Consider the following 13,663-nt stretch of genomic DNA (forward strand, 5'->3'; position numbering starts at 1 on the left):
ATATATATATATATATAGTTTTATAACTTTTAGAATAATCCTTGATCACCATAATCATTCAGTAACTATTTGTTAAATAGAATAATTAATGAATAGAATTAAATGATTGAATGATGAAAAGGATTAAAATCCAGGAGAAATGGAGCTGATTTTGATTAGCTCATAAATAATGCTAAATATGAAATAAGAATCAGAGACGAACATCTCTTTATATGATACAGTCTTGGAGTGAAATATCATGAATCATAACATAGCCAGAATTTCCTGAGTTTCACTAAAAGAGAAAAAGTCAAAATGAACTAATATCAATCAAATCATCATAACCTTTCATAAAATATAAATGAAACATCAGTAAATTTCATAAAAACATAAAGTTTACATTAAAAGCTAAGTCATCCCTTCAAATTTGTTCTTTTCTTAATTGTGGATATTTGGTATCCAGGATAATGAGAAAACAATAATTTTATTTTAACTAAGAGAAATAAAAATACAATGACTCATGCTTTTTAAAAATAGCAAAATCTTCTTAGAAACCAGTAGAGAGTAAAATTCCCAAATTAACCTACTTATAAAATATGAGCACAGCGGATGCTTACATATAGTTATAAGAAATAATTATGTAAGCTACAATCTTCAGTCATAAAATTACGTTATTAATAGCCTTATCCTAGGAACCTTAAAAAAATTTTAAGCCTCTTCACCAAAAAAAAAAAAGCTATTTCAAATGGCATATTTATTTATTATTGTGTTTTCTTGAAATATGGTCCACTAGGTAGTTCAGGCCAGCCTTGAACTCTCTGTGTAGCTCAGGCTGGCCTCAAACATGTAGTGATTTTCCTGCCTCAGCTTCTCCTGTGCTGGGACTACAGGCATGTGCTACCACACCTGGCTCAAATGGAATAAAGTTATGTTTTGAGTAGTAGTAATTTTCTTAAAGTTTTAAAGTTGCTTCTAATATAAATCTATACTTAAATATTACTTTTTTATAGATAGATTTAAAATTGCTTACTATTATGAAAAATACCTATTTCTTCTTATGATTCTCAGTAATTAAGCAAGATTAAGAAACTATATGGTAATTTTAATTGCCTGCTTTTTTGCACTGAATATTATAAAAATCTATAATTGAAAAATAGTCATTTTTAAGGCTCTTTATTTCCTCTAATCTCATCTTTAATTAAAAATGTTTATGTAATTTAATTTGATAAATATTTTTGAGTGCTTGCTATGCCCAAGACACTTCTCCCTGACACCGAAAAATCAAAAAAGTATAAAATTCAATTACTGACCTTGCATAGCTTTGTGTCAAATGGAGACACTGACATGTATACCTTTAAAATTTTCTTTTAAATTCTTGTTAGGTGTCACAATACACATTCTGACAATATGATGAGAGAAGGTCAGAGCTTCCTACCTCCCAGCACACTCAACAGAATGAATAGATCAGAGCTGGGCATGGTGGTGTACACCTATAATCCCAGCACTCAGGAAGCTGAAGCAGGAGGATCACTGTGAGTTCGAGACCAGCTGGACTACATAGTGAGTTCCAGGTCAGTCTCAACTATACAGTGAGACCCTGTCTCAAAAAACAAAAACAAAACAAAACAAACAAACAAAAGAGAATAAACAGATCAGAGTTTCATGGAGTGGATAGCAGTTGAGATGAGTATGGAGGAATTAGCAGAATTTGCAGAAAGGAACATTAAGAATTGAGGAAAGATTTGCAGAAATAAAATGAATACTGTCTGAGAGTGCAGTTGATTCCTGAGGAACACAGAGAAGGTTGCTGAGGGCTCCAGATGTCCTCGGCACGGTGAACCTTACTCTGCAAACACTGTGCAGGTACACGCAGAGTAAAAGCAGAAGATGCAGACAAACTCTGTTCCTCCAAGGAATGTTTTGTTATGTTTGCAAGAATAATGCACAAAAGGAATAATTACAGATTAATATAATATTAATTTGGAATCATGTACAGTACTGACAAATACGATCAGATTTCAGAAATGGAGAAGAGTATCTTTCAAAGAAAGAGAGTAAGGCTTACACAGTCACAGCTGCAAGCCGTACCAGTTCAACTGGAACATAAGCTTTCTGTAAGGGAAATAAGAATTAAAGTTGGGAGAAGTCAAGATTAAGAAGTTCAAGGAGGGAAAATGTGGGCTTTTAATGGTCAATAATGGATTCTCTAAGAATTACTAAAAGTGGAAAACAGGAAACTAACAGAATTAAATTTTATAGACAAGAGTTGAAAGCCTTGGAAAAGGGTAAAAGCAAGAGGGATAACTACATGATTACTTTAACAGTCCCAACAAGAGCTAATGATATTAAGGACACAGTCAGTGGTCAATGGACAAGAAAGAAGACCGTTATTGTCTTGTAAGGATATTTTGTATGCTTGTTTGTTTGTTTTTAAGGCAGAGTGTCAGTACTTAGTTCAGGCTGGCCTTGAACTCATAGTAATTCTCCTGCCTCAGCCTCCCCAGTGCTAGGATTACAGGCTGTGCCACCACACCCCGCTGAGGACATTTTGACCGAAGAACAAAGCAGGGTTGGTGGGCATCAGAACTATCTGAAAAGAAAGAAGATCTAGAATTAAGTTAAAGAGGGTGCCGGGAGTTTGGATATGATGTTCCGAAGTCTTTCGCATGGGAATGATTAAAAAAACAAAAGCTCATTGCGGCCATCTCATTATTACTGGTTTTGTTTCATTATCAAAACCCTTTAAGTTGGGCCAGGGATTTAGCTCAGTGGTGCTGCCATCTGCCTTGCTCACTATAGACCAGTGTCAAACAACCAGGGGCTATGTTAGATAAGCAGCAACTTCTCACCTTCAATAAATCAAAGATGTAGGACCTTGCAACAGACTCAAAACCCAAAATTGAGGACCTGGGGGTTTAGCTCAGTGGTGCTGCCATCTGCCTTGCAATCACAAGGTCCTAAATTCAATCCCTGGTAAAAAAAAAAAAAAAAAAAAAAAAAAAAAAAAAAAAATCCCCTTTAAGTTTATTGCATTTTGACAGCTACAAGTTTTATATCCATTTTTGTTACTAAATGAGTAAGAATAAGAATGTGAATCCTTCCTGACTGATTTTTCACTCTATATCACATTTAGAAATTATTTGGTGTTATTTGTAGTGGTAAATTCTGGACACTAATCTCACAATCTGACTACTTGAGGAAACATAAGAACAGGTTCTGATAAGCTTATTCTGTGAGTAGAAAGTGCTGAATAAATAATATTCCAGCTCCTAGTTCACTTTAGAATTGAAGCTCTCTTGCAAATAGCATTAGTTACCATTACTGTGCAATCTAACTACAATTATAATTATGATAGAGGTAAACATATCTAGCTTCTCTATATTAATTTAATTCTGCTAATACTGAAAACAGTTCTGGCTTAAAAATACACTGGCCATTTGATTTTATAAATGAGATTGGAAAAATAAAAGTGACTCTCCAAACTGAAACAATGAAATTGAAAGCTAGGTTAAAATGAAATTGTAATGTAAAACACTGAAAAAATGAATACTATATCGCCTGAAAGATATTTGCAGAAAAAGAGCAAAAATCAAGTTTATGTTTGCCCTTCTCATTTGGCATGTCTATGTACCTTTTACATTGTAATACTAACAATTATTCAGCATCAAATAAATTTGCAGGAATTAAAGATTTCTCATAATGCATGAAGCTGTAATTTAATCAATGTAAACATTCCAGCCATTAATTTACATCATTGAATCTTTAAAAATTAAAACTTACTAAATTAACATTGACTTGTCTGTTTTACAGTAACTGCTAGATAACTGTAAAGTAGATAGTATTGTGTTCACTACTGTAGAAATTATAATACTTTTCATATTCACATTTATGTTTATCTACATTTATCTCAAAATAATGGGAAAATACATACTTACCAAAATGGTGGTAACAATCAGAGAGCGGTTAGATAATGAATCTGTGATATTAGCTGGTTTTCCCTTTTGACTTTCTGTCATATTCAGGCCACTGGCTGGATCCCAGGTTCCAATCTATAAAATAGCATATGTACCTTGTAAATTGTATCGGGCACCTGAGAAGGAATACCGTGAGAGAAAGTTATGCCTGCCAACACTTACTATTCACGGCTGCTGTGTTACCTGCTGTCATTAAAAGCTATTTGTTTTAAGCACGATTCACTGCTCTCTGAAGTGTGACCAGTGAGGTGTGACATTAGAAGAACAAAATCATCCACTGCACTGCTATAGCCAGGGTGGGAACTTAATTTTCCATTCAAACTTTCATTCCCCAAGATAAACAACATTTGATGATACCTTGATAGCTGCCTAGAAACTCATGAATAGCATATATCTTTTAGTATAATGGATCTATCATCTTCTTATAAAGATAGCACACCATATTATTCAGACAAAGCTAAAAGACACAGCAAAATCTGGGGATCCAGGATAAATCAATAGGTAAAGGCAGGGTTAAGGGAAGAACTGAACAGTATTCTACATAACCCCCAGCAGGGCAAAACCATACCCAGAATTATCTTTGGGGCTGTCTAAAGCATGCCTGTGTAGCTTTTAAAATATTCCCAGCAAAGATTACAGCACAATCTCACCTAGATAACCCCTTCCAATATTCCTTCCTGTGTGCTATTTATATGGATTTTAATGAAATCATACACTCTTTGTACTCAGATCTTTGGTACACTGAGTATAGTGTATGGGATGACATATATGAAGCTCTGGGAAGACCCTGCCACGGGCTGGGTACATTAAGTGGTTCTTTGATACCTACACTTTTGAGTTATGTTATAACTAGTCATTGAAGAACATGAAAAAGAAAGCATGAGATCAATAGATCTTGTTCTACACTTTCTCAAATCAGGGAGTCATTAACAGTGCAATGTGTCTCCTCCACTTCCTTACACAACAATCACACTTATTTTTTCTGAAGGAAAAGAGAATTATCAATTTACTTTTAAAATAAACCTGTACATAAAAATTAAATTGTTTAACAATAAAATTGATTCAAGCAGGTTATTCAGATATGCTAACAAAGATTTTATTAGTGTCATCTTATGCTTACATATATTAAGATTATTTTATTTTTATATCTCATTATACACATTTTTTGATAACTTTTTCATTTGCATGGCTTTTCTAGTATACTATTAAGACATATTCCCTTTAATTGAAGCATTAAAGTAGACATACTAGTTTTGCTGCTATTTTCTTTAAAAATGCATTTTACTTTACAAGGGGACTCAACGTCTTTTTTTTAGTGAGGCTTTAAAATTCTTTGCCACATTTTTTTCATGTTGATTTAATTTCCTCTTACCGTTAAAAACTATATGTTTGTGATGATTGTGTCAATAAAATAAAAAGTCAAATAATTCAGTGAGAAAAAAAGAAATGTTTTCTTTCTTTTTCCAATTCAAACTAAATTAGCTAATGGACAATTAATTTTTTTTTTTTTGTACCGGGGATCAAACTTTGGATACTTGTACTTGCAAAGCAGGCGGCAGAACCACTGAGTTAAATCCCCAGCCCTGGACAATTAAATTCTTCATCTTAGATCATTACTATTACAATGTCATAAATACAGAATCTGAGTTTGATTTAGCTCAATCAGGGAAAAAAAAAATCTTAGAGACCAGAAAATAACATCCATGTACCAAATTATTGGGCAGAACTAGTAGTAAGATTTGGCTAAACAAACGGGGCAGTTTATAAATCCTGGAAAATTTTAAGACTAATCTTTCCTTTTCTCCATCATTTTTAAAGAATAAAATGGTGGCCATGATCCAGACCAGACCTAACTCTGCATAATTAAGAGGATTGAGGCTACATGTTTCTAGAGCTGGGACATTTTATAGTGGTTTTTATTAGTATATGTTTGCAATACACAATAAGTATATTTGTCATGAGTTGATACATATCACACTTTGATAACATGTACTTCCTTTTCCTGTTCCCTCCAGTCCAATTTTTCCCATCCTTATATCTCCTTCCAGTCTCCATAAAGTCTATCTTTATCTTTCCTATCATCTTTTGCTTTGTCCTTTAAATTATTTATAGTTTGAGTTTCTCATAAAACATAAACCACATATTTAATCTTCTGTGTCTGATTTATTTTATTTAGCATTATCATCTTAAGCTACATTCATTTTCTTACAAATAATTCAAATCTATATTTTCTGATTAATATACAATATGTAGTATATATATGTATAATTTATATGATATCTATAATGCAATGCATATTATGTTTGCTCTATCTACTCATCCATTGATGTGCATATAGGCTGGTTCCAAGATTTAGCTATTATGAGTTATTCTGCTATAAATGTGGATAATTATGGATCACCGTAACATTATGTCTTTTATGCTTTCAGGAAGACACCCAGAAAAGGAATAGCTGGGTCAAAAGAAATTTCTAGTATTAGTTTTCGAGGAATCTCTATAATGATTTCAATAGTCGTTGTACTAATGTACATCCCCAACAAAAAATAGACTGCCCCCCACACACACTACAGCTTTACAGGGATTTCTTTTTTCTTTTGCATTCTCAGTAACACTCTTTTTTTTTTTCTGCAATAAAATGAAACCACAATGTTGCTTTGATTAGCATTTCTGTACTAACTAAAACTGCTAAACATTTAAAAACATACCTGTTGGTCATTTGTACTACTTTTTTGAGAAGTGTTTATTTATTTTAATTGTCAATTTTTGATTAACTCTTTTACTGGTGGAGTCTCATACTTTTCTTCTTTATATACTTTAGATATGAGTCTTTTTTTCAAAGAGCTAGAAAATTTTTTTCTCATTCTGTAGGTTGTCTGTTCACTATACTGGTTGTTCCCTTTGCTGTATAGAAGCTTTCTGATTTGACGTGATCCCACTTGTAGATTGTTAGGGGTACTATCTCTTGAGGGATCAGGGTTCTGTTTAAAACATTTTTGCCTATGCTTATGTCTTCAAGAGTATTACCTATATTATCTCTAAGCACATTCAGTGTTTCTGTTTTTATATCTATGTCTTTGAGCCATTTTAATTTTATTCAGTGCAAGTTGGAAGATACTGATTTAGACTCCTTGTTCTGCATGTGGTTTCTCAACACCATTTGTTAATGAAGCTATCTTTTTGTCCAGGTATATTTTTGAAAACTTTGTCAAATATCAGATGGCTGCAGGTGACTGAGGTTTGAGCAGGTACTTTTTTTTATTGATCTTAATAACTATGTACATTTATGGGGTATAGTCTGATAATTTGATCAATATGTAAAATGTGAAATGATCGAATCTGGGTTATTTCCATATTTTTTTTTAAATTATCAGTTCTTTGTATTGAAACTCCTCTCTTCTAGTTGTTCAAACAATATAGAATAAATTGTTGCAAATTATAGGCAGCCTAGAGAATATCAGGTCTAATTCCTCCTACTTTTTATGTATACCCTGCAAGGCAACATCAGGGCTACTGGAGAACTTTTGGGGACCTGGGTGGAAATGGAGGAAAGAACCTAGATTGCCCACGGACCTGCAGAATGTTTCAAATTCAAAATCACTGAAAAGCACTCTGGTGGCTAAACAATACAGATCTTCAGATGGTATTCTGTAAAGAAAGCCACTTTTCTATGCCTGTTCTATAATTAATACCTATCACTCATTTGTTCTCTTTGATTTTATTTCCTTTCTTTTTAACATTAATGGCTACGTTTCTCTTGCATGCTATTCTACTAGACACTGTAATGGTAAACACAATTTGACTACTGTTGTCTACCTAAGGACACCTTCAGGCATAATCCAAAGTTTGTCAGCTTTCTAAAGCAGCTTCTACTACAAAGTACTTCCTGTTTCACTTAATGTCACCCTACATGATTGATTTTATAAAACAAAACAAAGCAACAACAAACACACAAAAAAAACTTGGCAGGCGAATGACTTAGTTCAACTTATCATGTCAATTGACAGTTGTTTTTCAGTGCTACTGTATCATTGTGATGGTAGAGTCCTGGATCAAAAGCCTCGCACAATAATGCATAATTACCTAAAGTGACAGCATTAGTTATTACCATTTGTATACCTCAGGTTTTCTGACTTAATATTATCAAATTTTAGAATTTTAAATGGATTTAAAGTATAAAATCAAATAGAATTTTGTATATTTTGAAATTGTAGGATTCCTAGAGAATACTATTCAAGTTGAGAAAATGTTTTATTTTTAGTTTGTTATAATAACCAGCACCACACATGAAGGACTGGGGATAGAATCTAAGGCCTTGAAGGTGGTAGACAAGCCTTCTACAACTAAGCTACACCCCAAGTCCCTGACTAGTTCATTTCAGGAATTTTTTACTTAGTTCAAAATTGGGATTCTGATGTCAAATTGCCATAGTCATACAAAATTGTACGTTTTTACATATAATTTCACTATGTATTAAAACTACATTTGTTTTACTGGGAAACTTTAGGTTTACAAGTATCTTCCAAGTATAAATGTTGGTAAAACTTTCATAAAAGATATGATATGGCTGGAATAGTAAATTATAAAGTCACCCTAATTTTAAGGATTAAATTATATAGAAAATACAGAAGTGCTCCAATAGCACAAGGAATTGAGGAAAATTATGACTTGGTTCATTTTTATTTTATCTTCTGTTTGGATCTTAAATTTGTTCTTATGAAAAAGCATATATTTAGTATTATCAATGGAGTAAAATTCAGCTGTAAAGAAGAGTGAAACTATATTATTTGTATTAAAATGAAGGGAACTGCATATCACGATATTAAATGAAATATGTTAGACTCGGAAAGGTAATATTGCATATGCTCCCTAAGAGGTGGAATTTCATAAACAAGAGGTGAAAGTAGAAGGACAACTACTTAAACAAGAAAGGAATAAAGAGGAAGTACAAGGGGATATAACGGAGGGTTATGGGTGGATGAATATGATCAAAATATATTACTAAAATTGAAAAGAAATATTTTTTAAAAAGTAGACACTAATAGGTATGAATAAAATTTATTAAAAATAACGATTGTAGCATATTTGTGAACGTGTTATTTTGACATTTTTACCTCGATATAATAATAGTTTTATGAATGGATGACATTACTTACCCTTTGCAAATGAGGAAACTGAAGAATAGGAAAATAATATGACTGTCACCTGCTAACAAGCGGTGGGGCTGTAATGGGACCCAGCCAGTGATACCCTTATCAGAAGCTGGGCCTGTGACTACATGGTTATGACGAGAACAATGCAAGACACAAATATGGAAAGATAAAATAAGTTCGAAAGAATCCCACTAAAGCATAAGCTATAGTTAATCCTTGATATATGCACAGACTCAAATTTAGATTGATTTATTTTTATATTTGTGTAACTGAAAATTTGAAAAAAATAGGTAGTTGTTTATTCACCTTTTAATGGGCACCTAGGCTGGATCAACACCGTGGCTATTGTGAATTTTGCTGAAATAAAGATGGGTGTGTAAGCATTCCTATGGGATGCTGACTTTAATTTCTTTGAGTATACAGTAAAGAATGGTACAGCTAGATCAAATGGTAATTTCTTTCTTGTACATGTGGGTATCCACTATTCTCAGCACTTTTGCTTAAAGAGACTATCTTTTTTCCAATTTCTGGGCTGTAGTTCGGATCAGGAGTGTACCCCCAAAGCGTCATGTGCTCAGAGATGGGGCTCATGGAAGGCAACTGGATCAGTGAACCATTACAGCTGCTTTGCTATTAGGAGCGAATGCTTGGATAGAGGTGAGTCATTGGGGGCATGTCCTGGTAGGGTGTACCTCCCTTCCCAGATCCTGCTTTCTCTCTCTCTGCTTCTTTGCTATTTCTTTTCAACCGTAACTTTTTGGTAAACTTTTTTGGTGATAATTTTGGAAGTAGTCTATTAATATGTATTTTACTCTTGTTTAAAATTTTATCATTATATACATCTATTCAGATGATCACGTGTTATTTGTTCTTGGTTCTGTTACTGTGGTTAATGAAAAAAAAAACCATACAGAAAACTGGAATAGAGGTCTTTATTTCAACCTGATAAAAGCTATCTATGACAAACCAACTGCTAACATCATACTAAATGGTCAAAAACCGAGAGGTTAAGTCTAAAACTAGGAACAAGACAAGGATGTATCACCACTCCTAGTCAATACAGTTCTGGAAACATTAGTCAGATCAATTAGACAAGAAAAAAAAGTTTTTAAATAAGGATAGGAAAGGAAGAAGTTGAATTATCATTATTTTCAGATGACATTATACTCTACATAGAAGACCCCCAAAACTGCACCAAAAGATTCCTAGATTTAATAACTAAATTCGTAGTGTAGCAGATATAAAGTTAACACTCAAATATCAATAGCAATTTGTACACAAACTCACTGCGAGGAAAATTAGGGAAACTACAGCTGTCACAATAGGATCAAGAAATGTGAAATAGGAATAAGTCTAATGAAGAAAGTAAAAGACCTTTACAATGAAAACTGCTGTACTCTGAAAAAGAAGATTGCAAAGGATATCAGAGAAGGGAAAGCTATCCCCTTTTCTTGGGTAGGCAGAACCAATATAGTAAAAATTACCTTACTTTAAACACTGTTACACAGATTTAATGTAATCCTGATCAAAATACCAATATCATTTTTCACAGATCTAGAGAGACAATCTTAAAACTGTATATTATTTCTCATTGCTTGAATATAAACTTGTAAATTGTTTATTTCTCTAGTAATTAGGATACCCGTTCTTTGTGGATAATTTCCAAAGCAGGTCTCTCCAGCCAGTGTGGGACATGAATAATAGGTACAGAGATGTTTTTGCCAACACAGAAGTTTCCTTGCTCTGTGCTGGTGAGAATGTAGAGATTTTATTTTTCCTCTTTCCAGTTCAAATGTTAAATATTTAAGAAAAGGAGATAGTTAATTTCATTGCTGTCCAAAAATCATTGACATCAAATTTTAATAGTTTTGTACTTCCACTGTGTTATGCGTTATGATGAAAGCATTTAAGTATTAGCACTTCATTTCTCAAAGACAAACAGTAAAAATTTCAGAGCAAGAAAGGCCTATATGCTGCCTGCCAGTGAAAATTCAGAGTACAATGCAGCTGATAGGGAACTGGACTAGTTAGTGGGCTTATACAAACAGAATAAAGAGCACTCCTTTGATCAGTTTCCTGCAACCAGCCACCAGTTTCCTCAGGGTTTGGATTTCATCCTTTGAGAATTATAGTGCCAATATGAGGAAAATAAATAAATATATAATTATGAAATGGAATGACTAATGCAAATACCTGTTTTTCACATTTATGAAACTTGTTTTTTGTAGGGAAAAATTCAACCATAACTTTAATTTAAATATTAAGAGACCATCGGTGGTTTGGGTTTTTTTTTAAAGAAAACTTGAATCAATAAATTAATAGTTCATAACATTCAACTGAGGACCACTGTTAAGGACAAAACTATAGTCCTCTTATATTTAAATCTGAAGTTTACTCGGTGCTTTATCTTTGTATTTAATACACATTTTAATTCAAAATCAGTAATTAAAAGAAAAAAGCCAATATTTGGTATTCTCTGATGAAACAAGAAATCATGTTCAAAAACAAAAAATTATGTGTCTTCACAGACAATCCTATAAATAAACATCATTCAAAAATAGCTTTCTTAAAGATTTTACATCTTGAAAGTTTAAATATATCAAGCACCATAAGAGCTCTAAAAAACTGTCAAACAAAAAGGTTAGTGTAGTTCTGAGATGAGGGTGTAATGAATTCTATGTAAAAGTTAGATAAATTAAGAGGTTAATGTCACCAAAAATATATTACAATCTAGGATGTATTTTTGCTTTTTGAAAAGCAAGCCGCACATTTCTGACTGGCTTAGGAATTACTAGTTAACATTGCCACTAACATGGATTTCCTACAAGGAAGGAAAAGAAATCTCAATTCCCGGGAAAGTTGGTTGTTGTTGCCATGGGGACTAGAGTATATGTATCAAATGCCATTGATAGAGGGAGATAAAAACTGCTGCACATCAGGTATCTAGAAATTTATGAAAGAAATATCTTTCACCTATCTTGGGCATATTTGCAGATTTAGATTAATTTTGAAAACTGTAAATTGTATTCAGACACCTTTCTCATAGGGAGTTAATGAGTACAGAATTCTTCAGGCAAAAAACTTCAATAATAAAGATTTCCATTGAAATTACCACTTTTTTCATTAACAATGTCTCTATAAAATTCTTTAAAAGGCTCTTTGCAATTGTTCTTTATTCTTGAACATATAAGCTTATAAATTCAGGGAGACAGGGCTTTACTACAATTTGTTATCCTCTCCATGTATTATCAAAATAGTTTAGTTCCAGAAAACAGTCTATAGATGACTAATATTTGTTTATATACTGGTAGGTACAAATATAAGCAGTGAATATTTAGAATGTAAAGATATTAAAAGTTAAAGTGAAGCTTCTCTTGAAATTTCATTATGACAAATGGAAACTATTTATTGGCTTGTTTATTTGGAATTTTTGAGATAGGGTCTCACCATTTAGTTCAGGCAGGCCTTGAACTCACTATGTGGTCCAGGCTGGCATGGAACTCATGAGAATCCTCCTGCTTCAGCCTCCAGAATGTTTGGATTGCATGTATGCACCACCAAAATGAGCTAGACAAGTTTTGGGGTTTTTTTATACTTTATCATTTTTTTTCCTCATTGAGTTTATTGGTACATTTTAGGTAGACAAGTTTAAACATTTTTAAGCACTGCACTGATGGACAAGACTTTTATATTATGTAAAAATGTTATTTATCATGTTATTTATATATTCCTATCACTGATGTTATTTCTAACTCATTTTTTTCATGTATGAATTTTGTATGTATTTATTAATTAAATAATCTATATAGTATTTACTGTATAGAAATCAACTAATCTATGTTACATGTCTAATTTTGGACACTTTGGGTTTTAAAGGTTTTTCCCTAAGGATACACAAATTAAAGGCTGAAGTTTTATTAAGTCATGCTGAAGAGCATTTCCAGGCCCCTTAGAACTATTGCTGGCCATAGAAATGTATTGATGTTATATTTTTCCATAATTATTTTAATGTTATAAAAGAATTTAGTTGTAGCAAAGATTATTAGACCCTTTCCATTTAATAGACAGAGAATTTTATTGTCCACTGTCTAATACAAATATGAAATTCATGAAAATGCCCACAAAATAATTAGAACAGACAGCAAACAGTGAGAGAAAAGATAGAAAGGTACACGAGAAAACTTTCATTTACATCTCAACTTAGAAGCAAACATTGTCTTTACGAATTCACTTGAATTATGAATCAAGTGTAATAGTAAGATAATGTTTTTTCAGGGGGCAGAGAACACATGAAGTCATCGTGACAGTAGAGGACACTCTGTGAGACAATTTACTTGGGGTAGGATTAAACCATTTTATTTGATCACCGCATTACAATGCCTTATAATCGTTTTTTAAATGCAAATGATCATCTTCCCAAAAAGACACCTGAATGACTCATCTCGCAAGGGAAACGCTCCGTTCTCCTGTCATGCCACTACATTAGCACAACCCTATTTTGGGAACGAACACTCCCAACTACTTTTGATGCAAACTGAACGCTTTTGAAGTTATATTTAA

General features: G+C 32.8%; 1 protein-coding gene across 14 annotated transcripts in view; it reads right to left on the reverse strand.

Moving 5' to 3' along the window:
* Grik2 (glutamate ionotropic receptor kainate type subunit 2) overlaps positions 1 to 13,663 on the reverse strand; it is a 657,782-nt gene that overhangs the window by 225,888 nt on the left and 418,231 nt on the right. For all 14 annotated transcript variants that reach the window (XM_033763462.1, XM_010607179.2, XM_010607177.2 and 11 more), the window contains one exon: positions 3,915 to 4,028. In XM_033763462.1, coding sequence (XP_033619353.1) covers positions 3,915 to 4,028 — 114 coding nt within the window. The remainder of the gene's footprint in view (positions 1 to 3,914; positions 4,029 to 13,663) is intronic.

The sequence above is a fragment of the Fukomys damarensis genome, unplaced genomic scaffold, assembly GCF_012274545.1.
Source record: "Fukomys damarensis isolate Sample0158 unplaced genomic scaffold, DMR_v1.0_HiC HiC_scaffold_14, whole genome shotgun sequence".
Classification (NCBI taxonomy): Eukaryota; Metazoa; Chordata; class Mammalia; order Rodentia; family Bathyergidae; genus Fukomys; species Fukomys damarensis.